At 40.9% G+C, this 25311-nt stretch overlaps 1 protein-coding gene across 7 annotated transcripts in view; it reads left to right on the top strand.

The window, feature by feature from the left end:
• The first annotated feature begins 1284 nt into the window (after positions 1 to 1284).
• The window catches only part of Cadps (calcium dependent secretion activator), a 446274-nt gene continuing 422247 nt past the window's right edge, over positions 1285 to 25311 (top strand). For 6 of the 7 annotated variants that reach the window (XM_070018868.1, XM_070018865.1, XM_070018864.1 and 3 more), the window contains exon 1: positions 1286 to 2146. In XM_070018868.1, coding sequence (XP_069874969.1) covers positions 1694 to 2146 — 453 coding nt within the window. In that variant the 5' untranslated portion in view covers positions 1286 to 1693. Of the gene's footprint in view, positions 2147 to 25311 lie in introns of all 7 variants that reach the window. The other variant, XM_070018866.1, reaches the window with a different exon arrangement.

The raw sequence follows: 25311 nt of genomic DNA, 5'->3' as shown, positions 1-25311 counted from the left end.
GCAAACAAAAAGATTGAAGGTTTGTATTATTAATTTAAAAACAAACAAATAATTTTGAGGGTGAATGTGAAACTAGATGTTGTTTTGCATTAATTTGTCAGGTCCCAAACCCATTAGCCCAGAAAGCTTCCTCAGACTGTCAAAAGATGATGATAAAAATCCTGGGGAATTTGAAAACACATTACAGGTAATAAGGGAATTAGAATTACATGAATATAGGAGATGGGGGGGGAGGGAGAGGGAACTCCAAATAGCCTCAAGTCCAAAACCTGAAGGGTAGGCCTTTATTTTCCAGGCATCTGTAGGTCCCTGACTAGATTCAGCACTCTGGCCAGCTCCTACTCTCCGGATTTATTGGCCTAAGTGAAAAAGGGGAGAGGTACCCTCCACAGCTTTGTGTTAATAGATCACCCCAGATAGGTGTACGGTGAAGACAGTGTATCCACTAGTCAGTCATTAGATATTGACCCTGCTGAACTCTTGGGGTGTCTTTGTCTGAGCTGGGGGGTGTGGAGATGGGGGCGGGGGAGGGAGGAGGTTCTCCCCACTTCTCTCCAATCCTTCCTGGTGCCAGCATTGAGAAAGGCCTGAACAACCAGAAACCCTGGCATGTCACTGGTAGGCTCGGCACCACCCCCTCCCACCTCCCCTCCCACCAGAAAGTAATCTCTGATCATCAGAGTAAATTGAAGCGTGCTCATCATGGAGCTAAATAAAGGGGGACGTCTGCTGAAATAGTCTGAGCACCATGCAGGTCCATACACCCATACACTCCAAACCAGATTCGCTTGTATCTGACTTCGATTGGGCACACGTGGAGGGAATTGTTCCAGTTTCCCCCCCCTCCCAGGTGTGAAGATGGATCCTTTCTTGGGGTTAAGGATCTCCCTGCGTTGGGCTTAGGCCTTTTGATACACCTCCAGACAGACTGCTCTCCGCTTAGCTAGAAGTTACCATTGCTTTCTCAAGATTCCCTCCTCCACCTCAAGAACTTTTTATTTTTATTTTGTCCATGGGAGGGGAAGGCACTGATTGCGGTCAATCAAGGAGAAAAAGGATCAAGGGGCAAAGGGCAGGGGGCAGGAGACACGGAAGGTAAGAAGACGTTCGGGTCCCTCCGTCCTGGAGATGCTGAGGCTCTGAGAGCGCTCGGCGCTCTCCCCTCACCCCAGCCCTTTCCGCCCTTTCCGCCGCGGACACGGGAGAGTTAAGCCAATAAACACGTAAGCGCCGCTCCCTCCCCAATCGGCAAGATGCCTCTCCGGCTCTTGGCTGCACCGACAGCTTGCAACACTCGGCATCTTTTCTGGAGGCGCCTCCTTCAGCGGCTGCAGATGGCATCCGGCTGCGGGCTCGGGGCTCGCGATTGATTCTTGCCCCGGCCCACCTCGGAGCCACACGCGCGCCTCTTCCTTCTCCTCCCCTCACGCGCCCCTGGGTCTGAGCCCAGCTGGCGCTCGCCGGGCGGAAGCCAGCAGCAGTCTCGCGGCGGCCGAGGCTAAGCAGCGGCGCGTTAGCTCTCTGACCTAGGAAGGAGCGTCCACCCCGGGGAAGAGCCGATCCCCGGCTGCCTCCAGCGGGCTTCCCCCCCTCCCCGCACCCCACCCCACTACCACCTTTTTGCACCCCCAAACCGGGCCCGGAGGGGGGGAGACTCTAAGGACCACCCGCCTTTTCCTCCCCAAGCGCAACCATGCTGGACCCTTCGTCCAGCGAAGAGGAATCCGATGAGATCGTGGAGGAGGAGAGCGGCAAGGAGGTGCTCGGCTCGGCCGCGTCCGGAGCGCGCCTCTCCCCCAGCCGCACGAGCGAAGGCTCGGCGGGCAGCGCCGGGCTGGGGGGCGGCGGCGGCGGCGGCGCCGGGGCCGGGGTGGGCGCCGGCGGCGGCGGGGGCAGCGGCGGGAGCGGCGGCGGCGCCGGCGGCGGGGCCGGGGGGCTGCAGCCCAGCAGCCGCGCCGGCGGCGGCCGGCCCTCCAGCCCCAGCCCGTCGGTGGTGAGCGAGAAGGAGAAGGAAGAGTTGGAGAGGTTGCAGAAGGAGGAAGAGGAGAGGAAGAAGAGGCTGCAGCTGTACGTGTTCGTGATGCGCTGCATCGCCTACCCCTTCAACGCCAAGCAGCCCACCGACATGGCTCGCCGGCAGCAGAAGGTAAGGGGCGCCCCGGGGCAGGCCCGGGCAGCCGCGCCGGGACGCCGCCAGGCGGGTGGGGCGAACAATGGGAGCGGGGGTGGGGAGGGGTGGGAACCGCGCCCTGGAGAAGGGGCTGCGAGGTCCCCCGAGGCCCACGCCGGCTCGGGGGCTGCTCGGGACCCGCTAGGGGCCGGGCCTGGGCATCCCGGGCCCCCTGACCCCGGAACTCGGTCCCGCTGTGTGAGCCGCGAGGCTCGGGGAGCGCCGAGCAGCCCGCGTTGCCCAGAGAGGCCTGGCCGTGTCGCGGGGCTCCCCGCGCTCTCCCGCGGCGGGCGGCTGCGCTCAGCTCCCGGGCCCGCCCTCCTGGGCGTGCGCTTGGGCGGGCGCGCCCGGCAGGTACCTGCGCCCGGGTGGCGGGAGGGCGGGCGGCGCCTCGGAGCTGCCTCGGTGCGGTTGGTGCGGACGGAGCGCAGCCCGGGAAAAGCAAGCCCGGAAGGCGAAGCTGCCCGTGACTCTGCGAAGGGCGCCCCCACGCCTAGCCGGGTGTGCAGATCACCCGCCGGGGTCGCCTGAGCGCCCTCCCCTGCCCACGGCTCTCTCTAACCCACCTTTCGCCTTTCCAACCGACCCCACGCGGCCCTCTTGATCTCGCGCCCTTGTGTACTGGGGTCAGCACCTCTACCCACCCCCACCCCCCACTTTGACCCTGTCCTCTTCCCAAGGTGACTTCGCCGCCACCTTCTGGCTCGCCCAGCCCCTCCAAGCTCGGCTGTGAACTGCAGAAAAGCCTCGCTATGACAGGCATCAAAGACTTTCTGTGGCTGAGACTGGGGCCAGGATAAAGGGGCCCGAGCTGCTTTGATGGGGGTTGGGTGTGCATGATTTCTCCAGCCCCAGAAAGGAGGGGAAGAAGGGTGGTTGCAAGATAATGGGCAGTGGAGGGGGGGGGTGCGCAGGAAGCAGCCAGGTGCCCAACTGGAGTGACTTAATAAAGTCAACATTCTCTTTTGTCTCTTGGAGATGACTCTGCACCCTTGAGCCTTCAGAAAAACCAGGGGAGGCCCCTAGTCCTATCAAAGTTGCTTCTTTAAATACTGGCTTTTTCGGTTGCTGCCATTGACGTCCGAATTATAGGTGTGGGTAGTGAAGAGTTAGCTTTTCCTGTATTTAGATTACATCCTTATCTTGAGGTAGCACAGGTTTCTCTGTTTGTTTTGCTTGTGTGTGTACACACATCACCCAGAGCTGCTGATTACTTGCAGCTGTCACAAGCCCGGATGTCAGTTTTACCGACAGATTCCTTCCCTAGGTGAGAGAAGGCAGTTGGGGTACATACACCCTCCCACCCCCCAATGACCTTTAGCATGTCCACTGCATTTTGGACTACACAGCAGAGAACTCTTGTCAGTAGTAAAAGTTTTTTAGGTGTTTTTTTTTTTTAAAGGTGGGGTGTTGGTTCCACAGGACCTGATATTTCAGCTTGGAGTTATTATGGTAAATAGGTTTGCATAGCATTTTGGAAATTCCATCTCAAAAATCTATTCCAAGAAGGACAGCACCAACCAAAGATGTCTTATCCCTTGGGAAAGGAAACTACCGACAGGAGGCGGAGAAAAGCAAATAATAAAACATTACATCCAGGGCTCTATATATTTCTGTCCTTTAAGTAAATGCTTAGGTCAAGTACTAGAATGAGGAGGGCAATCCACAGATACAGTCCCAACAGAAACTCTAGCCACCTGAGAAAGATCATTATAAAGTCAGATTTTTCTGATCTGATTTGTGTTTTACCTAAATCCATTCAAAGTTGCTATTGGAGAGGCAAGTTGGTTCTGTTTTTATACATGACCTTAACATCAGAGAGACTCCAGGGTAGACTGGTAATGATGCCCTTTCCTCAAACTATTTTTAGTAATCACAAAAAAATATTGCTAAATATATGTCCTAGCAAAGCTGCCTGGAGGGTTGTTGGCTACATTGAGAAAAAACATGTATATTTTTATTATAAAAGAAAATAACTTTTCCTGGTAACTCCACATTTAAGATTCTAATGCATTTCTGGAAAACTATCCTTTGGTTCTTTTTCTCCAAGTAGAAAGTTTGGAATGCAGGTTATTATTTTTTTAAACAACATTGGAAGCAATTTTAAAAATTTACAATAATCATTGTGGTAAAATTAAAAGCCAGCAAAGAGAACTGATGAGCTAAAATGAGTCTTGGAGAAATATGAGTTACTTGTAAACTGTATGAGTTTGTAGTAGACTAGGAATGAATGAACTAGAGAAAGCCAGAGGTAAAATGATATAAAGAGTAGGTTGAAGGGGAAGGCAGAATTATCTATGTAAAGACAATTTGAATTGGGTAGAAAAAGCTTATTGTACAAAATACAGTGCACCCTACAAAACCAAATACTTTGTGTCACACACTATTTTTCAAAAATGCCAGGTATATGCAAGGCATTCCACTTGGGTCATCTTTCAAAAATAGACTTCATTTTTGTTAAAGAACAATTTTGTTGTTGTTGTTGTTGTTTTTGTCAGTTGTGGGGCTTGAACTCTGGGCCTGGGCACTGTCCCTCAGCAATTCAGCTCAAGGCTAGCGCCACAGCACCACTTCCGGCTTTTTCTGCTTATGTGGTATCAAGGAATCCAACCCAGGGCCTCATGCATGCAAGGCAAGCACTCTACCATTGAGCCACCTTCCCAGCCCTTAAAGAACAGTTTTAAGGGCACTAAAAATTTGAGAGAATGGTAGAGTTCTGATATGCTCTAACCCAGGTTCTTCTCAGTATATAACATATAAAACAGTTTATATAACATATTAATATGTAACACATATAAGTTAGAAAATCAATATTGCTATTATTAACAAAAGCCTATACTTCCTTAAGTTTTCTTTAATTTTTATTGGGCTTCCCATTTCTGCTGGTATATCAGTTTTCATATTTCTGAAAGACCTAGTAGTATCTAAATTACACAAGTTGCTGAGAGCTAGAGAGGTTTTATCTGAAATCTCATATAGATAGCTGAGAATAGTACTAGAGCCATGGAGCATTCTGATTCCCAATCCTGTCTTTTAAATAGGAGATGCTGGCCAGAGCTATTGTAGGGAAAACAATACGAATCTCCAGCAACATATGAAAGATACTTGTTTACTTGGGGTTATTTCTATTTGTGCTGAAAAAGGCCTAGCTTCCTTTTTTATACACATATCAAATAGCATGAAGGATGGAGATGAGCTGTTAGCTCATAGATCTAGTTTTTCTATGTGATTCAGGATGAGAGGAAAAAGTTAACTCAGAAGAACAAGTAGGAAAGAGCAGAGGGTGACATTGCTTTCATAAATTTGATAGGTAATTACCTGGGTTTCATTTCTACTGGATATTTGTTTTTGCTGCTTTCATTCTTGAGGTGCCTGGGTCACCCAGCAGTCTTCCCAGTTAAAAGGAGGAGACTTGAAACAGAGTCATTTCAAAACATGTACTTATCGCTTAGAGTGTATCTCACTCGTATACTTACAAGTCAAGTATATCATGATGGTCCTGATCATTTAGAACCCTAAAAAGAAATTTCCCAGCTGAACTTAGACAACGTATAAATAATGCCACTTCCTTTCTTTTCTTCCTTCTTTTGTCAGAATGGTGAAGTTAATACCAAAAGTTGCTTGGCACAGCTACACCATCTGTTTCTAAATGATATAGTAATGGGGCTAGGCGGCCACCTCAGGTGAACCTGTTACTTATAGTTGCTCCTGAGGGGATGTAAACTCAGGCACTGTAAACAATTCTGTGTAATATTCAGTTTGACAGGACCATCTTTAATTGGGTAGGAATTCATATTTGAAGTCTGGGTTACAAAGAGTGTGAATGAATTTTGTGTGTGCACATGCAGGTGTGTACACATATGTCTCTGTGTGTGTGTGTGTGTGTGTGTGTGTGTGTGTGTGTGTGTGTGTGATGACTGAAAGAAACAATCCAAAGCATTTCCTTCAAGAGGACTGCATGACTCTACCAAATGTATTGGAATGTATTCTTGTTCATTTCCATGTGATTCAGCTTATCTCCTCCCATGAAATTATAGCTAAGCTTGAGTCACTGCTGGCCAGAGCAATTCCATCGCTATTCTTTTACTTATTTGGCTTTATTTGGGCATGACTCAAAAGTCATGCTTTTCATAAAGTTTAACGGCCAGTCCCGATTAACTATATCGGTGTACCAGTGTGTTTTAAGTCAGTAGTCATGATTCATTTACCCAGATACGTTTTGAGGCACAGGATTTGCTCCTCTATTCAAAATTATTAAGGTTTGCTTTGTCAATGCAAAATACGATTTGCATTAAATATGCTAACCTTTTGCAAGAGCTAAATAACTGTGAAGCCAGATTTCTCCCAAACACAGTTATGTGTTTCTCTGTTAGAAGAAATGGATTATTTAAATATGCCTTTTGGCATCCTTCTTCTTCACCCCCATCTTCTTGGCTCACTGAGAAGGAACTATTACACATTGGTACTTTCTGAAGATGCAGAATATAGAGACAGTAATAAGATGGGCTCTTGCCTCACTGTACACCTCGAATAGCCTTATACTTCCCTAAAACTGGACTTAAGAACAAAGGAAATGACATCTTTCATTCCTGAATAATTGTATTGTGTAAAGGGATAAAAGTCAAGTGATTCAGGAATGTTTCCCCTGCAAAAGCAAATGGAATATACAACCAAATTCCAACACATTGGAATATTGCTGATATTTGATGTAGGGTTAACTGGATACCTGAATACCTAGAACTGGAATGTTGAAGAACTTTCTAACTTAGAACCAACTTCTCTAAGTGTGTCTCCAGGTGCTCATTGTACAAAGCCTTCGTGGTAGAACCACACGATATCTGTAAGTTTTGCTTCCTGAACTGGAAGAAGTAAAGGTCTGCTTTGGAAGATAGTTTAATAGTAAATTGCTGATTATAGGTTCTAAAAGGAGGGTATATGCATGTAGATATAGGAAATTTTCATGAAGGAAGTAGGCTGTGAGTAGATTATGATTAGGTCTTAAAGAATTAGCATGGCTGGGCATTGGGACATCGGTGGCTCACGCCTGTAAACCTAGTTACTCAGGATGCTGAGATCTGAGAATCCCAGTTCAAAGCCAGCCTGGGCAGGAAAAGCCCTTGAGACTCTCATCTCCAGTAAACCACTAGAAAACCGGAAGTGGTGCTGTGGCTCAAACCATAGAGTGCTCGCCTTGAGCTGAAGAGTGCAAGGACAGCGCCCAAACCCAGAGTTCAAGCCCCATGACTGACCCCCCCCCCAAAATAGCATAATTCCAGGTATTCCATTCTGGAGAAAAGCATGAGGTAATAGAAACATGGAAAAGAGTTGCTGACTGATACTGTTAGATTATTTTACTTCCAAGTGACAAAAATGTATTTCATGTGGCTAAGCCAAGAAAATAATGGCCCAGGGTGAGGGGGTAGGATGGGGTGGGAAGGTGAGGAGGTTTATTGGTGCATATAATTGAAAAGCTGAGTATAGAGCAGACTTAGGGCATAGCTGGCCTAGAAGTTCCAATGACTTTTCCTCTAGAGAATTTTATAAGTAAGTGATGAGGGGAAAGGATGTAAATTGAACCTCTGTTTTTACTTAGACATCACTAATAAATCATGGATTGTAGACAAGTTGCCTGTTTCTTCATTTGTCATTTGAAGATGGGAATAGGGAAGAGTCAGAAATTTGTAATGTACTCTTCAGATAAACGTTGATAGGTGTTTCTAGAAAATGTGCTCTTTATCAGGACATAAATTCTTTTATTTAGATCCTGAATGTTTTTTATCTTTATTTTTCATCTTTTTACTTATTTATTTATTTTGGTGACAGTTCTGATGCTTTAGCTCAGGGTGTAATGCTTTCCCCTTAGCTTTTTGTGCTCAAGGCTGGCCCTCTACCACTTGACCCTCAGTCCCACTTCTAGCTTCTAGCTTCTAGCTTTTTGCTGGTAAATTGGAGATAAGTGTCTCATGGACTTTTATCCTGGGGTGGATTTAAACTGGGGTCCTCAGATCTCAGCCTCCTGAGTAGCTCGTATTACAGGCATGAGCCACCAGTGCCTGTCTCGTTATGTTTTATGTTTTGTTTTGTTTTACTATAATAAGGCATCTCTTTAAGGAATCTGTGACAGATAGAGAATCAGAGTTCAGTTGGTCCAATTATGAAGCTTCAGGTGAAAAGATGAAGTCTCAAAAGGTTAGAGGAAGGTAAACTACACAGGAGATGGCACATTGCAGCTTTATGGGCTGTTGAAACAACATATTTTTGTCTATAAAAGCATTTTCATGTTTTTAATTCTCCATATTTGAAACTATGGATGTGTCATATAGAACTATCTGAATTTCTAGCTTCTCTTGTAATTGGAAGATGTAGCAATACTTTGCTTGAGATTTTGTGCATTTACAAAATGCAATAGAAAGAGATTCCCCAGCTATCACAGAACACTCACCACTTTGAACAAAACTATACTTGTTCCAGTAGGGACATTCGATATCTCTGGATGGTGAGACAGCAGCTCTGCATTCTTGCCAATGTCATCTCTTCTTACCCCTGGGTCAGTAAATATCAGTGTCTTGCCCCTGCAAAACATCATAGGAGAAGATCCTGGGATTTGGAACTCATGGTCTCTGCATGCTGAACAGCATGATAAATAGACCCAGAAGGCAGGTGGTCATGATTGTGGCATCTTCCACAAACCACATGGAGTCAAGGCTGCATGACATCACTGTTTTCCTCCTTCGTTGAGCTGCGTTACTAATGTTTTCTTTATCAAAAAATAGGGGCCCATTTCTTTGGCTTAAAAACCCCACTTTAAACAAAAGATTGGATTGGCAGGAAATTTGTAAAAGGTCAGGTAAGGTTTTATCAAAAGCTTAGCAAAAGACTGTGATAAAGGAACTTGGACCACTCAAGTGGCAAATGGTGGGGCCCCCAGAGTTTTCTATTCTTCTTGTAGTAGTTCTTTTCCCATTATGTTTGGTAGCATAGAATAGGTCATCTCCCTACTCAATTCTTGGTATTTTGCTGTTCATCTAAATGCCTTTTTAAAAAAAATAGCTGGTTCATCTTAGTCATATTGACTAGTATCATCAAAAATAAATTCCCCAAATACATGTTTCTCTGTCCAAAGAGTAAATTCTAAACATATCTGATTAATGGCAAACTGCACACATATATATGCATTTATGTCTCAACATACATTCACTTATGTAGGCAAAGGAAGACACAAATAAATAGATAATGTGCAATAGGAGATATTGATTAACACCTCCCACACTGTAGGTTTTCACTCCATGGTTCAGATCCTGGTTCAGCTTTGTGACTTGGGGGCTGTATGACTTTTGGGATGTTAGTCTATCTGTTATTGTCTTTCCTTCTTTGTCTGAATTCTGAAAAATATCAGAATTATAAAAGAAAAAAAAGTTAATTGTTTAACAAGCCCTTAATGTTAGTGTTGAGCAAATGATAGCAATGTTAGCAATAATAGTATTCTTGTATTTTTGTTGGCCAAAGGCCCCTGCACTATTTCATATTACCATATTTTTGCAGAATGTCTCTCTCGCATTTCTTCCTTTGCTTCTTATCTATTCTTTAATTAGCTCAAGTGTTATCTCCTCTGGGATACCTTACCGAACTTTATGTTCAGCTAAATTTACTACAACGCTCTGGTCTATGTACTCTGTCTCCTACATTTAAATTACCTTTCCTGTGAGCCTCATTCTGTAGAGTATAAGAACCCTAGAAATAGGAGACAGGGACAATGTTTTCTTCCCCTTTGATTTCCTGTCTCTCAATGTCTAACACACAGTCGGTGCTCTCAGCAAATGTTTAAACTTCACATTGATGGTTTATTTCTTAGTGAGGTAGTTCCCACACATACTGGGGTTTGAACTCAGGGCCTTTTGCTTGCTAGGCAGATGTCCTACACTTAAGCCAAACCTCCACCTCTGTTTGTTTTTCAAATAGGGTCTTGGAATAAACCCAGCTGTGCTTGATCCCCAACCCTTCTATTTTCTCTTCCTTCTTAGCAGAGGGCAGTACATCAGCTTTCATTAGTTGAGATGAGGTTTGGTTAATTTTCTGCCCTTTCAAGTCTTGATTGGACTGTGGTCCTTCTAGTCTTTTAACTCTCAAATATCCAAACCTGGGTTCTTAGAGAGTTTTGAAGGGAAGGAGTCTCAAATGTACCCTGACTTTATTACAGAGATACAGCTTACTCTTATAAAATCTTATCTGTAGAATAAATAAGAGGCAAACCAATTACCGAATGATTTGAAGATAATTTATGTCACAGAAACATACTATCAATTACCTGCAAGCTTGTTTGTGGGTTTCTTTTTACCAAGAACTGATAGACTTTTAGAGTTGTTTTTATTTTATTTTTTTTATTTTTATTTTTTGGGTCCGGTCGTAGGGCTTGAACTCTTGGCCTGGGTGCTGTCCCTCAGCTCTTCAGCTCAAAGCTAGCACTCTACCACTTGAGCCACAGTGCCACTTCTGGCTTTTTTCTTTTTGTTTATGTGGTGTGGAGGAATCGAACCCAGGGCCTCATGCATGCAAGGAAAGCACTCTACCACTGAGCCACCTTCCCAGCCCGAGTTGTTTTTTTTAATAGAGAAATACCTTTTTATAAAATGCCATACACAATTGTAAACTTCCTGCAGTAGCTGAATCACAGCTGAACTTCATTCTGTAGTGTATGTTTAAGTGGCCAAATATTATCGTAAGAGTCATGGTAAGAGCTAAGTTTCTCTATTGGGCATGCATTCTGTGACAGGTTGTATTCAATAGATCTCTTTCTGAAGGAAAAATATAGTAGCCAGTGGCATCATAGTGAAAGTTAAGCTGTTGAAAAATATTACCAGGCCCAATATTGTTTAGGTGATCTCAAAGGACTTTTTTTTTGTATATTTAGAAATATGGGTTCTTTAAATTTTTATTCTATGAGACTTTGGTATTATTTTTTTCTTTATTGTAAGCTACCTTAAGCTTATATATCTATAGAATATATATCTTAGATATAAGTAAGTAATAACTGTAGAACTATTGCATATTGGATGTAACAATAAGAATATAATAGGTATGAAATATCTAAAAGCATGAACTTGCTGCTTAGGCCTTCTTTGATATTTTTGACTATTGGAAGAGAAGTTTGCCTTTGGTATGTCATTCCTTTCATTTTAATGAGGTATAAAGGTTTGACGAGTGGATTGAATTACGAAGCCCTCTTCACTGTTCAGTCTTCCTGGCTGATGTTCTAAAATGGAGGGACAGGAAGCAAGTAGATAATGTATCAATGGCCTTTCCCATGCTAGTTCTAGCAAAGTGTCAACCAACTTATGCCGTGGTATTTCTCATAGTCACTTCTTTGTTACAGGAAAGTTCTGAAGATACATGCACACAGAAGTAATTTCAAAATGTGTTTTTGTGTATGTTCCAAGAGCCAATGCTAAATTGCAAAACCTCTAGAGACTGTAATATGTTCAAAAAGACAATAGGATTTTGGCAAAGACACAAAGTAGTACAGATAATCAACCATGATACTTCAAAAAGCAAAGGAAAAACATTGAAAACTCTTGCAAATAATTACGCCTTCTGTTGCCCATATAGAAAAACAGCCTTTTGGTATGGATGGTAGGCATAGAGTTGTTTAAGCAAATGAGTTGAAATATATCTTGAACATCTACTTTGGCGATATTTTTGACAAGTATAGCAACTGTTGTCTATAAGGCAGCGTGTGTGTTCCAAACATTTCCGGGGGGCTCTAATATATTCAATTCTTGTTTTTCCTACATCATCAGACAATGTTATATATTGTTTTTAGCCACTTCAACATAACAAAAATGTACTGGATCCTTTGAGCAAAATAGACAAAAGACATTATGTTAGACAACCTTCCTGGCCTGTAAGAGTATGGCAATATGGTCGAGAAACTGAGGTGCATCTGCATTAGTAGTATAAGACAGAATAGGGTGAGTGGTTGAATATTAAATATTAATGTTATTCAGATTTTAATCCTGGCCCTCGTTAAGGGTGATTATATTCTCTCCAAATCCAGATGCTAAAATACTAACTCTAGGGAGTCAGAATGTGACCTTATTGGAAAATGGGTATTTGACAAATAAGAGGAGTTCTTGGGGATGGGTTTTCATTCAAGATGGAAAACTTGGACAGAGACATGCACACTGGGCCAATGCTGTGTGAAAAGGCAGATGTCTGTGTGATCCTTCTATAAGCAAGAAGCATGACAGATTGCTAGCATGTAACCACAAGCTAGTAGAAAGGCAAGGGACAGATTCTTTGCCATGGTTCTCAGCAGATGCCAATTCTGCCATCACCTTGATCTCAAGCCTTCCACCACCCATTGTTACTGCTGACAGAATTTAGTTTGTGGTACTCTGTTAGGAGCAACCCCAACAAATATGGCCTTGTTGCCAGCTCTCTACAATCTTTAAGGGCAAACTAAACTACTAACTATGGTTTTAGCTGCTGATCTCTCTGCATTTCCACTTCTCAAGTTTTTAATCTCCAGCCTAGGCATCTTTTCAGCTACCAGTCCTGTATGTGTAATGTGCATTGGTGCTGTCCAAGGTATTGCTATGGACTGTTGAAGGCCAGTGGGTGCTTTGTTATTTGAGACAAGGGACTTAGACTAGAATGCATATCAACTAAGCAAAGTCTTGTTACAAAAAAACTGTGGGCTGTCTTGAGCACTGTGTCTCATGATAAAGCTGATATAATTTGGGGTGTAAGCACTTTGTTTTTTTGAGAACCAGGAACAAGCAGTCCACAGAAAGTACAAGTTTCTGTACCTTACTTGGAAGAATACTGATATCTCCCCTAAGCATCCTCAGACCACTAAAAAATAACATGTATCTTGTCTCCCAGATTCTTTTTCTTTCTCCTTTCTAACTTGGTGGATGGCTGGATGGCAAGACTATCCAGTTAGCCAAAACAAAAACATACAATTCAATTTTATATCCCTAGTATTTGCACATGCTCATCTCCAAAGGATGCACGTGTTCAGTTGCTGCTCCTTCTAGAAAGTTTTCATCTCTTCCTCCTCCTCCTCTTCCTCTTCATCTCTGATGAGTGCTTTGGGAAATTATTGTCCCTCACATGGACTTTTGAACTAACCTTCTAACTGTCCTCTCTAACCCCTTTCTTGCCCAGACTCCATCCAGCTACCAGAGTGACCTTCAGGAATGTTAATCTTGACCTTGTATGGTTCTGAGTTTTTCAGGTTCCTATCACCTACACTGAATAAAACAAATTATTATCATGGCATCACAACCTTCCCATCCAGTTTCAACTCTTGAAGTTTTCCTGTACTGTTGATCTCTTTCTATAAAAATACTGATCATCCCTGTGTCTGTCATGCACTCTTGGGCCTAAAGGTTTTGCATTTCTGCTTGAAAAGACTCCTCATCTCCTCATCTACCTACCTATCCTAGGTAGGTAGAGAGAGAGAGAGAGAGAGAGAGAGAGAGAGAGAGAGAGAGAGAGAGAGAGAGAGAGAGAGAGAGAGAGACAGACAGACAGACAGACAGACAGACAGACAGACAGACAGACAGACAGACAGACAGACAGACATAGAGAGAGATAGGGAGCAGTGAGGCTCAGATCCTGGTGGTTGGATGGAACTGCACAGGATCTATTTGAACTTCCACTGTGCTGTCAGCTTTACACGGAGTGGCCTGGACCATAATGAGTCATATTTTTAGAGTTCCATCGCACTTGATAGCAAATAAATCAAAACATTGCCTAGCCACTTATCCTTTCTATTATAAAAATTCTGAAAGGGGCTGGGAAGGTGGCTCAGTGGTAGAGTGCTTGTCTTGCATGCACAAGGCCCTGGGCTTTATACCTCAGCACCGGAAGTGGTGCTGTGGCACTAGCCTTGAGCTGAAGAGCTGAGGGACAGTTCCCAGGCCCAGAATTCAGGCCCCATGATTGACAGAAAAAAAATTTTTTTTCTGGAAAATAGTTTACCAATCTTGTTTTTGAAACAACTTTGTCTACATAAACTGGTTAATAAATAACTGATTTTTCAGGGACCATGGTATGGTTACAGGGATCTTTGTGAATTAAAAGAAGCAACTTTACCAATGGTTTTCCCAATGGTTTATAATTATAACAGTATTTTGTAAAGACTAAATTTGAAAGTGAGGTTGACTGTGTATGTTTGAATATCATTTACTCAAACACTTATAACTTGTTTTTTGTTTTTATTTGTGTATTATCAAATGATAATTTTTATTTAAGCCTTCAGATGGGTTTGTTTTTCAGTACAGAGCTTTAAACTCAGGGCTTTTGGCTTGCTAAGCAAGAACTCTACCACTTGGAAGCATAATTCCAGCTGTTCTTGCTTTAGGGTTATTTTGTGTTTTTCTTCCCCACAGGTAGAGTCTCATACTTCTGTCCCAGCCAGCCTCAGACCACAGTCCTCCTTCTTATCTTTGCCTCTAAAATAGCTGTGCCAAAGTTTTTTTCCTTTGGGATTAGTTCTCACTAACTTTTTGCCTGGACTGGCCTTCAACTACAATCCTCCTGTTCTCTACCTCTTGAGTAACTGAGGTTATAGTGAGAAGCATTTCACCTTAGACTTGGTTTATTAGGCCTTGGAAAAGTTCTAAGCTTCCATCCACTGTACCTCTGTGGACCAGCTGATAAAATCATCCTTTGTCTAGTTTTATTTTAAAAAAAAGAATTGGCAGTGGAATTAGACCTCACACTGACCCAGGAGATAAAATGATGATCTGTGGTATGTTTGTGGGAAGAAAAATAATATCAGTTAGGCAGATGAGAAAATGTAAAGCAAATCTGAGAGCCACTGAGAGTATGGATATGATTATATAAAAGGCTAATGTTGGAGAGAAAAATGTAAGTCAAAGGTTGGTCTGTGACTATGCGTGTTCTTCAACACCAGTATGTTTGGGGGGGTGGGGAGTGAGTGTTCATCCTGTGAGCAGTAGGGAGCCACAGAATTCTTAGCAGGGCAGTAATACGATGGATTGTGTGTTTGGAAAAGATTCACCTTAATGGAGTGCATGGAAGTTATGGAGAAGGGAGAGAAAGGACTATAAAATGTCTTCACATTGTGGGCAATTAGATTTGAATGTTATACCCAGCACAGATCATCTTTATAATTCTATAGGAAAATTTGTAGGAAATGTGGTAAATGTAGAATGTATGTGTGTAGCATTGGTAGTTGAGGGATACTTCCTGAGAGCAATTGTTCATCCTTGTCTTTATATTGTTACAGTAATTTCTAGGTTATTTTATCACGTGTGGGATGTGAGAGCTTATTTACTTGCAGATCTTGCTCATGTGGAGCAAGGTGCCTGCCCTTTGAATTCTATTTAAATTTTGCTACTTTACTGTGCAGGTGCCAAAACTCTTCTGAGGGACATTGTGGAGGGTCCACGATAGAGTTCCATCTTACCCCCAAAGGGCACGGGTCCCACAATAAGGGCAGCTATGGAACCCATAGGACAGTGGAGGAAGCCTGGCTTCTGGAGAGAACCAGCTCCTAGACAACAAGAGTAAAAGAGAATCCCCACCACCACATGATTCCATCTCAGGAACCTGGAGGGTGGGGCTCATTGGAGCTTCCTTGTCTTCCTCATTCTTCCCTAGGGGGGCACTATTTTTATCTTAGTGGAGTCTATGAAGGTTTGGGGGCAACTTTTATTCATGTTTGCAGAGTCATTTATATTAAAAAATGAACTATATGATTCCTAGTCATTTATCTTTTCTTGGAACATTCTTGGTATCATCAGCCTTTTTTTTCTCTGTTAGGTGTTACTAGAGAGGATATAATTTGGGTCTGTTCAGAGGAGTCTAGGAAAGCTCTGTGTTCCAGTCTAGCATTCTAAAGTTCTCGTACTAGTGATTTCTCTTTCCATTTATCATCACTATCTATATGGATGGCTCTATTTGAGAGGACTGGAAACTTTGTCTAAGGTAAGATTCAAGGGTTCTTGAGCGACCAGGTGATAACATGATTTGGCTTGCACGTAAGGACATCACACTTCCTGGAAGGGGATGCATTTGCAGTTGAGGAGTAGGTAAATCCTGAACCCAGTGAGCAAAAGAATAGATATTCTGGGGATGGCATGAGCAAAGACAAGAACCCGTGGTGGATAGTAGGAAACTTTTGAAAATTGTGTATGCCCTTGGAAGTAACACAGAATCAGAGCAGAAGGACCTTTCAAAGATACAGACAACTGAGTAATTGACCTTGACTGTGTCTTGAAGCAGTTTGTTTTCCTATAAGGCACTTTGAGACTTCAAATTCTCTAAAGACCATTGTCAACATAAGCAGATGTGTTATTTGAAAAGGACATTATTTGTTCTAGCATTTTTCCATTTCCAGTTTAGAAACAACTTCCTGTGAGTTCTAACAAAAGCCCTTCCTTATTCACCTGGCAATGGAGAACAACAAAAACTTTTTTACTTTTTTTTGTTCTACTATCTACTTTCCACAGGCAGCCTACCGCCTACAGACCTTCAAAGCCAACAGGCACTGGTTAAGATTTGTACTTCTTTTAATTAATCAGTAGTGTGCTTTTCTCTGCCCTCCCCCTACCCTTACCTCAGTAGCAGTTCCAAACAATCTTGCATCTGCTGTTTAGTCGGAAGAGCTTTTTCACATTATCCCTTCTCTTTCTCTGAGGAGAGCCTGCAGCTATCTTTGTCAATATCCCATTAGGATTTAGTTGGAAGGTCACAGTGAACTCTTACAGAAAGATATCATGTAGTCACTTGAATTTTCCACACATCTCCATTTGCTCACATGAGGAAAACAATCCATCATTTTTCACTAAAGAAATGGAGGATCTATGCAGCCTAATTTTAAATATTATAGTAAATTAGTACTGTCTGGTTACTTCTTGTGACCTGGCAATAAATGACAATGTTGTAAATGAAAGAAAACCAAATTCACCATTATACATAGTGGTGATGCTCATATTTCAGGAAATTTATGATCCAAACATCCCCTCTCCACTCACAGCAAGAACTCAGCATTTCTGCATTTTGTACCATCCAGATGCTTTTATGTTAGGCTCTCTCTAATCACTATCCTTTGTCAGGTCCTTTTGTTTCCAGCACAGTCCGTTACTCAGTGCTATCTTTGTCATTGAGCTGTGGTTAGGACAAAAACAATTCACTGCTAGAATTGGAGGGAAAAAAATTCTAACAAAGATTTTCTACAAAGATATCTAGAGAAGAGAGTAATTTCTTATGATTTTATTTATATCAAATTGATCTACCTCCTTATAAAGCCAGATCTTCAAGGGCTAACAGCAATATGGGGTATGCAGATTAAGTTGGATGAGGGTTTGTACTTGTTCTATGACCTGAAATTCATATAACAGCACTAATCATTAAAGAGATGTGCATAATATGCAAATTTATTCAGCAAAACTAATGCATATGAGCAGTCCATTTTAGATGATTCAAATAAAACGTCCAGACTTTAAATTCACCAAAGACTATTGTCTTTGTATTTTGTTTTCTGTAAGTAATATTTATATACATATTTTACAATTGCTTCTTTTTTGGGGGTCTTTGTCTTTTTTAAATATGTTTTTATTGTAAAAATAGTGTATATAGGTGTTACAGTTACATGAGTAAGGTAGTATCAAGTATTATTACCTCCTTATTAGTTTTTCCCCTATCATCACTTCCCTACCCACCTCCACAAGTTGTAAAGTTCATTTTCTTTCTTTTTTTTTTTTTGCCAGTCATGGTGCCTGAACTCTGGGCCTGGGCACTGTCCCTCAGCTCTTCAGCTCAAGGCTAGTGCTCTACCACTTGAGCCACAGCACCACTTCCAGCTTTTTCTGCTTATGTCGAACCCAGGGCCTCATGCATGCAAGGCAAGCACTCTACCACTGAGCCACCTTCCCAGCCCTGTAAAGTTCATTTTCAACGTAGTATCTTGTACATCTCATTGTTACAATGGATCAACCTATATCCCTATTTAAGCATTTTGTTTTTTTCCCTTCCCCTCCCCAAATTAGAAAAGTGTATATACAAGATGCAGGGCATCGGGACAAATATAGTAAAAACGTGGGTTATACGATGGGGAAAGAAGATAAAAAAAGAAACAATTCACATAGTATATTATAAGTACGTTAAAAACAATAGCAAGAAAAAAAACACTTGTGTCCGTGTCTTGGGGTTCGTTTCGCTTAACATCATCTTATATGGTCATATGTACATAGCTTTTGACCTTTTTTGCTTGTCCTAGACATATACTAGTTATTTCAAATAAGGGAAACCATGGGACCTAAGTTTCTTTGGGCCTAGCTTACCTTACTTAATACAATTTTTTCCAAGTCTTTCAATTTCCTAACAAACGAGGCAATGCCATTTTTTCTGATGGAGGCATAGAATTCCATTATACACACACACACACATATCACATTTTGATTCATTCATCTACTAAGGGGCATCTGGATAGGTTCCATATCTTAGGTATGGTAAATAATGCTGTGATAAAAATAGTTATGCTGGTAGCTTTAGTATACCCTTGTTTGTGATTGTTTGGGTAAATGCTCAAAAGTGGGATTGCTGGGTCATAGGGGAGCTCTATGTGGAATCTTTTGAGGAACCTCCATACTGCTTTCGAAAGTGGTTGAACAAGGTTACATTCTCTTTTGGCCACATCCATCTGTTGTTACTAGAGTTCTTGATTATAGCTATTCTAACTGGTGTGAGGTGGAATCTCAATGTGGTTTTCATTTGCATTTTTTTTTATGGCTAGAGAAGTTGAGCATGTCTATTAGCCATTCTTATTTTCTCTTCAGAGAAGTTTCTCTTTAAGACTTTAGCCCACTTATTTATCAGGCAGTTGTTTCTTTGAGGATTTATTGCTGAGGGATTTAATTTTTTGAGTTCTAAGTATATTTTAGATATGAGACCCTTGTCTATTGTATGGCTAGTGAAGATCTTCTCCCAATCCATGGGCTTTCTATTGATCTTGCTAACTAAGCTCTGCAGTTTCATGCAATCCCCATTTGTCCAACTTTTCTCTGATTTGTTGTTTCTGAGTCTCTATTAAGAAAATTTCTGCCTGTGCCAAGGAGCCTAGAGTTTCTCCTATTCCTGTAATGTTTTCAGGGTGTCTGCTTTGACTCCCAAGTCTTTGATCCATTTGGAGTTCATTCTGGTGCAGGGTGATATATAAAGATCTAGCTTTAGTTTTCTACAAGTGATTAACCAATTTTTCCAGCACCATTTTACTGAAGAGGCTGTCTTTCTTCCATTCTATTTTTTAGCTCCCTTATCAAAGATTAGATGGCTATAAGTGTGTGGGTTCATTTCTGGGTCTTCAGTTTTATTCCATTGGGCTTCAGGTCTGATCTTGCGCCAGTACCAGGCTACTTTGATTACTATGGCTTTGTAGTAGAGTTTGAAATTTGGTACTGATATTCCTCCAGCACTGTTGTTTCTGTTAAGGATTGTTTTTATACTTAGGGTCTTTTAGTGCTCCATATGAATTTTTGGATTGCTTCTTCTATTCCATTGAAGAATGAGGTTGGAATATTGATAGGTATCCCATTCAATTTGTAGATAGCCTTTGGAAGTATTTACAATTGCTTCTTATGCACATATTATATAAAGGAAATGTTAGCTAGTGAATATAAAAATACCCTTCTTATTGACTTCACAGCAATCCATTTTAAGAATGTTTTCATATTTTAATCATTTGTCTGCTGGTTTGCTTAATATTATAAACATTGGCAGTGAGTAGCTTTGTGTAAGTATCATTCTAAATCTATGTCTTTCACAAACACTACTGTAGGCCATCCATTATTGTTTTCTGTTTGTTTAAAGAGCTCATTTTTTGTAATATTAACAATGTCATACAAATATTTTGTCACCTGTTAGTCCTTTTTCTTCTCTTTTTTTTCCTGTCAGACATGGGGCTTGAACTCAGGGCCTGGGCACTGTTCCTGAGCTTTTTTGCTCAAGGCTAGCTGTCTATCAGCTTTAACCAACAGTGCCACTTCTGGTTTTCTGGTGTTTAGTTGGAGATAAGTAAGAACTCATGGACTTTTCTGCCCTGGCTGGCTTTGATATCAGCCTCTTGAGTAGTTGGAATTACAGGTGTGAGCCACCAGCACCCAGTGGTCCTTTTCTTTTTTATGTGAAATGTATTTATTTTTATTTCTTAAATATGTTTATTGTCTTTAAGTAGTTGTACAAAGAGTTACCATTCAACAAAGCAGTTTATGAACACAATGTGTCTTGATCAGTATCACCTCTTTCAACAATTTTACCCATCCCTCCCAACCTACCTCTGCCCTCACTTTTCTTAAAACTTGTAGGATAGGGCTGGGAAGGTGGCTCAGTGGTAGAGCGCTTGCCTTGCGTACCTGAGGCCCTGGGTTCGATTCCTCAGCACCACATAAGCAAAAAGAAAAAGGCAGGAAGGGGCGCTGTGGCTCAAGTGGTAGAGTGCTAGCCTTGAGTAAAGAGCTGAGGGACAGTGCCCAGGCCCAGAGTACAGGCCCCATGACCGGACCCAAAAAACAAAACAAAACTTGTAGGATATATATTGAATTTTGGGCTTTCATGAAAACTTCATGAATGAAGTTCTCTGGTTAAAGATTACGGATTATGGATTATTTTCTTCTACTTCTGTTGTTTCATTTCTTTACAGTTTGGATTCATTTGAAATTTATACAGGACTCAAGACATTCACTCAGTGAGACCAAAGGAGGATAGTCTTGGGAGAGGCTCACAAAGATTTAATAGCCCTGGGCATAGGATCATGTAAAACGATGTTTATCAAAATGAACTCCAAAAATAGAGGTTTTATGTTATTTGCTTCTTGTTTTTTTAAAATTAATTTAAACTTTAATGTAAATGTATTGCACCAAGGAGTAACATAAGTAAAGAAGTGAGTACATTTCTTGTTGAACATTGTTACTCTGTCTCTTGTTTTTCTTCTACTCCCCACTCCACCCCTTTCTCCAAGTTGTAAAGTTCATTTTCAACTTAGTGTCTTGTATCACTGTTGCATTGGTTCACTCTTTTTCCTTTATCTCACCATTTTGTTATTCCCCTCTCCTTCCCCAAATCAGGTAGATATACATACAAGACACAGAGTACCAAAATCAAAAGCAGTGACAACAGAGGATAAATAAAAGGGAAAAAATAAAGGAAAAAAGAAATAACTTCACACAGTACATTAAAAATAACAACATCAAAAACTCTTATTTCTGTATCTTGGAGTTCATTTCGATTAGCATGATTTTATTTGGCCATATGTACATAGCTATTATGCTATTGTGATCCTCTGCTAGGACTATCCTAGACATATATTAATTATTACAAATGAGGGAAACTATGGAGCCTATGTTTCTTTGGGTCTGACTTACTTCAGTTAATATTTTTTCCAAATCTTTAAATGGGGAGATGTCATTCTTTCTGATGGGAGCATAGAATTCCATTGTGTGTGTGTGCGTGTGTGTGTGTGTGTGTGTGTGTGTGTGTGTGTGTGTGTGTGTATATACACACACACACATATGTATACACACACACGCACACACACACACACACACACACACACACACACACACACACATATACACCACTTTTTTTGATCTAGTCATCTACTGAAGGGCATCTGGCTTGATTCCGAATCTTAGCTATGGTAAATAATGCCACAGTGAACATAGTTGTGCTGGTAGCTTTAGTATGGTCATGCTTATGTTTGTTTGGGTAAAAATGCCCAGGAATGGAATTGCTGGATCATATGGTAATTTCTATGTTTAGTCTTTTGAAGAACCTCCATACTGCTTTCCAGAGTGGTTGAACCAGTTTACATTCCCACCAAGTGTAGTAGCATTCCCTTTTGGCCACATTCCAGCCAGCATCTACTATTATTTGTTTTCTTGATAATGGCCATTCTAACTGGGGTGAGGTGTAATCTCAATGTGGTTTTGATTTGCATCTCTTTTATGGCTAGAGATGTTGAACATTTATTCATATGTCTATTGGCTTTTCTTATTTCCTCTTCAGAGATGTCTCTCTTTAATTCTTTAGCCCACTTACTAATGGGGCGGTTGTTTCCTTGAGGATTTGTTTTGGGGGTGTTTAATTTTTTGAGTTCTAAGTATATTTTAGATATGAGGCCCTTGTCTGTTGTATAGCTAGTAAAGATCTTCTCCCCATCTGTGGGCTTTCTGTTGGTCTTGCTAACTATATCCTTTGCCATGCAGAAGCTCTACAGTTTGATGCAATCTCATTTATTCAGCCTTTCTTTGATTGTTGTGTTTCTGGATCTTTAGGAAGTTTTCAACCTGTTTCAATGAATCCTAGTATATCCCCTATCCCCTAGTATATCCCCTATTTTCAGGTATCTGCTCTTACCTTGAGGTCTCTGATCCACTTGGAGTTGATTCTGGTACAGGATTATATATAAAAATCTAACTTGTTTTCTACATGTGTATAGGTTTTTTAAAATTACATTTTTCTCCTTTGTTATGGTGTTTGATTTCTGTACCTTTTGTATGTAAGGTTATCTGTTTGGGGGAGGGTTAGAGGGAGGACAGAAATGGTGGGACAAAGGGTTAACAAATGCAGCAGTAATACTCACTAGGCATTATATTGAAAATGAACTTTACAACTTGTGGGGTAGGGGGATCGGGAGGGGAAAACTGGGGGGAAAAAGAAGAAGTAACATTCTTCAAAAGAAATGTACTTATTACCTGACATGTAACTGTAACCACTCTATACATCACCTTTACAATAACATTAAAAAGAAATTTATATTGCTTATAATGAATGAATCATGATACCAACTTTTCTTACCAAAAGAATAGCCAGTTGTCTTGACATCAGAAATTAATTATCCTACTTATCTTGCATGCTTCTTTTATCAGCCACATTAAAATCTTATTGATATTTGAGGCTTGTTTTGAGACAAGTCTCCCTGTGTAGTCCAGGCAGACCTCAAATTTGAGGCCCTACTGCCTCAGTCTCCCTTGTGTTAGGATTACAAGCATGGAGCATGACATTTGGCTCTGTTTTTGTTTAGCTCTAGATAGAAAGCTATTGATCCTTTTAGGCACCATAACCACAATGATCTCATTGCTGTTTTTAGCATCTATTAAATAAAAAAAAGTTCCTTGAATTGCCCTTAACATCACTGACATTTTTTTAGTGCCAGTACTAGAGCTTGAACTCAGGGCCTGGGCATTGTCCTATAGCTTTTTCACTCAAGGCTGGCATTCTATCAATTGAGCCACACTTCTACATCTGGCTTTTTGGTGGTTAATTAGATATGAGTCTCAGGCTTTCCTGCCTAGGATGTCTTCAAACCTCAATTCTCAGCTTTGAGTCTCCTGAATAGTTAGGATTATAGAAATGGGCCAGTGGTGCCAGCTTTTTGCATTTTTAATCCTTTGGGAGAATGGTTCTTTAAAAAAATTTTTTTTTACTGTTTCCTGGCTATTTATTTTTAATTTTTAATTTATTTTTTTTATTGTGAAAATACTGTACAGAGGGGTTACAATTACATGGGCAAGAAAATGAGTACATTTCTTTTAAAAATATTTTTATGTAAGCTGTACAAGTTGTACGAAGTTAGTTGTACAAAGGAGTTGCGATTCATCAAAGTGGTTTATGAGTAGAGTATGTCTTGATCAATGTCACCCCTTTCACCTGCTCATCTAATCTTCTCACCTACTCTTCTCAACTACACTTCTCAGCTCCGCTTCCCATCCTACCCCTTCCCTCACTCTTCTTGAATTTTTTTGTCATTTAACAAAGCTGTTTATGTATACAATGCATCTTAAGTGAAGTAAGCCAGACCCAGACAAACAAAGGTTGCATGATTTCCTTCACTTGTGGTAGCTAGAATATGCCTATAAATCTGTAAGTAAACACACTGGATGGTATGCAAGTAATTACAAATGAATTAACTGAAGTATTATAAACTCTATGGAGAGCTCAAATAGTATAATTCATTAGACTCAGTCAAAGCCCAATAAGTTCCAAGAATTGGGTACTTGCAACAGGTGCAGGGGATAGGGTAGACGAATCAAGTAGGGGAAGGGGAAGACAATGCAGTCAAGAATGTATTATATATATAATGAAATTAGGAAAAACAAGGGAAAGTGGTAGGTCGAATGGAGGTGAAAATGTTGAAAATGGTTCTTTTTTTGGATGATTCTATCACTTTTAAGGCAAAACTTTATTCTCATGGCAGTTGAAATTCACTTTGCATCTGTAGATTTATGCCAGGAACGCTGATACCTTAGTGATACAGCGTCCTTTTTAAGGACTAAGAATGAATGTCTGCGTTTTGGTGTAATTTATTTTGTTTTGGTAGCTTTTAGCATGTAATGTCCTAAATATTGTTAAATATATTCTTAAGTAAACTATAATGTCTGTTAGCTGGTCCTCCTTTTACCAGGTTCCTGCAATAAGTGTTCAGGGAAGTGCCTGCTGTTTGGTGCATCTGTTGTTCAGCCTACATCAGCTGAGCTGGGTGCTTGGAGTAATTGTGCTCCCCAGGCCTGTGTAAGGTAGTTTGGGTAACTGTAATTGCAGTAACTGTAGTTCCATAACTCAAATATTGCATAACTTAATGATAGAATTGTGAAAGCAAAGAACAGTCTTTGTTTATATTAACAAAGTTGATTGCTTTGGGAAAATTGAATTACATTTAAAATGTAATTGTAGTTGGGCAAAGCTACAGTAAAATTAGGGAGTAAAAATATATGAAAGAATTCTTTAGTCATTTTCTCTCAATAAGTGTTTTTAGGTCCCCCCCACCTTCAAGAAATAGAATATAGAAATCACAGATCGTAAATGTCAATCAGTGAATCCATTGATAAACACAAACCATATAACAAAGCAGGCAAACAAGTAATTATAAATTTTAAGTAAAATTATGTACATGCTGCTCTGTGATCTCAGTTTAACTGAATTTTGTAATATTAAGCTAAAACTCTCCTTGGATTGCTTGGATAAGAAGAACTTTACTGTATTTTGTGTTTTATTGGAATATACAAAAATATAAAATTTAGAAATTTATATTTTAACATTATTTTTTTCAAATTGTAATTCAAGATAGTTAATTTATTTATTTATTGGCCTGTCCTGGAGCTTGAACTCAGGGC

This window comes from Dipodomys merriami, unplaced genomic scaffold (assembly GCF_024711535.1).
Source record: "Dipodomys merriami isolate MVZ:Mamm:240054 unplaced genomic scaffold, mDipMer1.0.p SCAF_13, whole genome shotgun sequence".
Classification (NCBI taxonomy): Eukaryota; Metazoa; Chordata; class Mammalia; order Rodentia; family Heteromyidae; genus Dipodomys; species Dipodomys merriami.
Note: the sequence above shows the minus strand (reverse complement) of the source record. Positions and strands in the feature narration are given on the sequence as shown.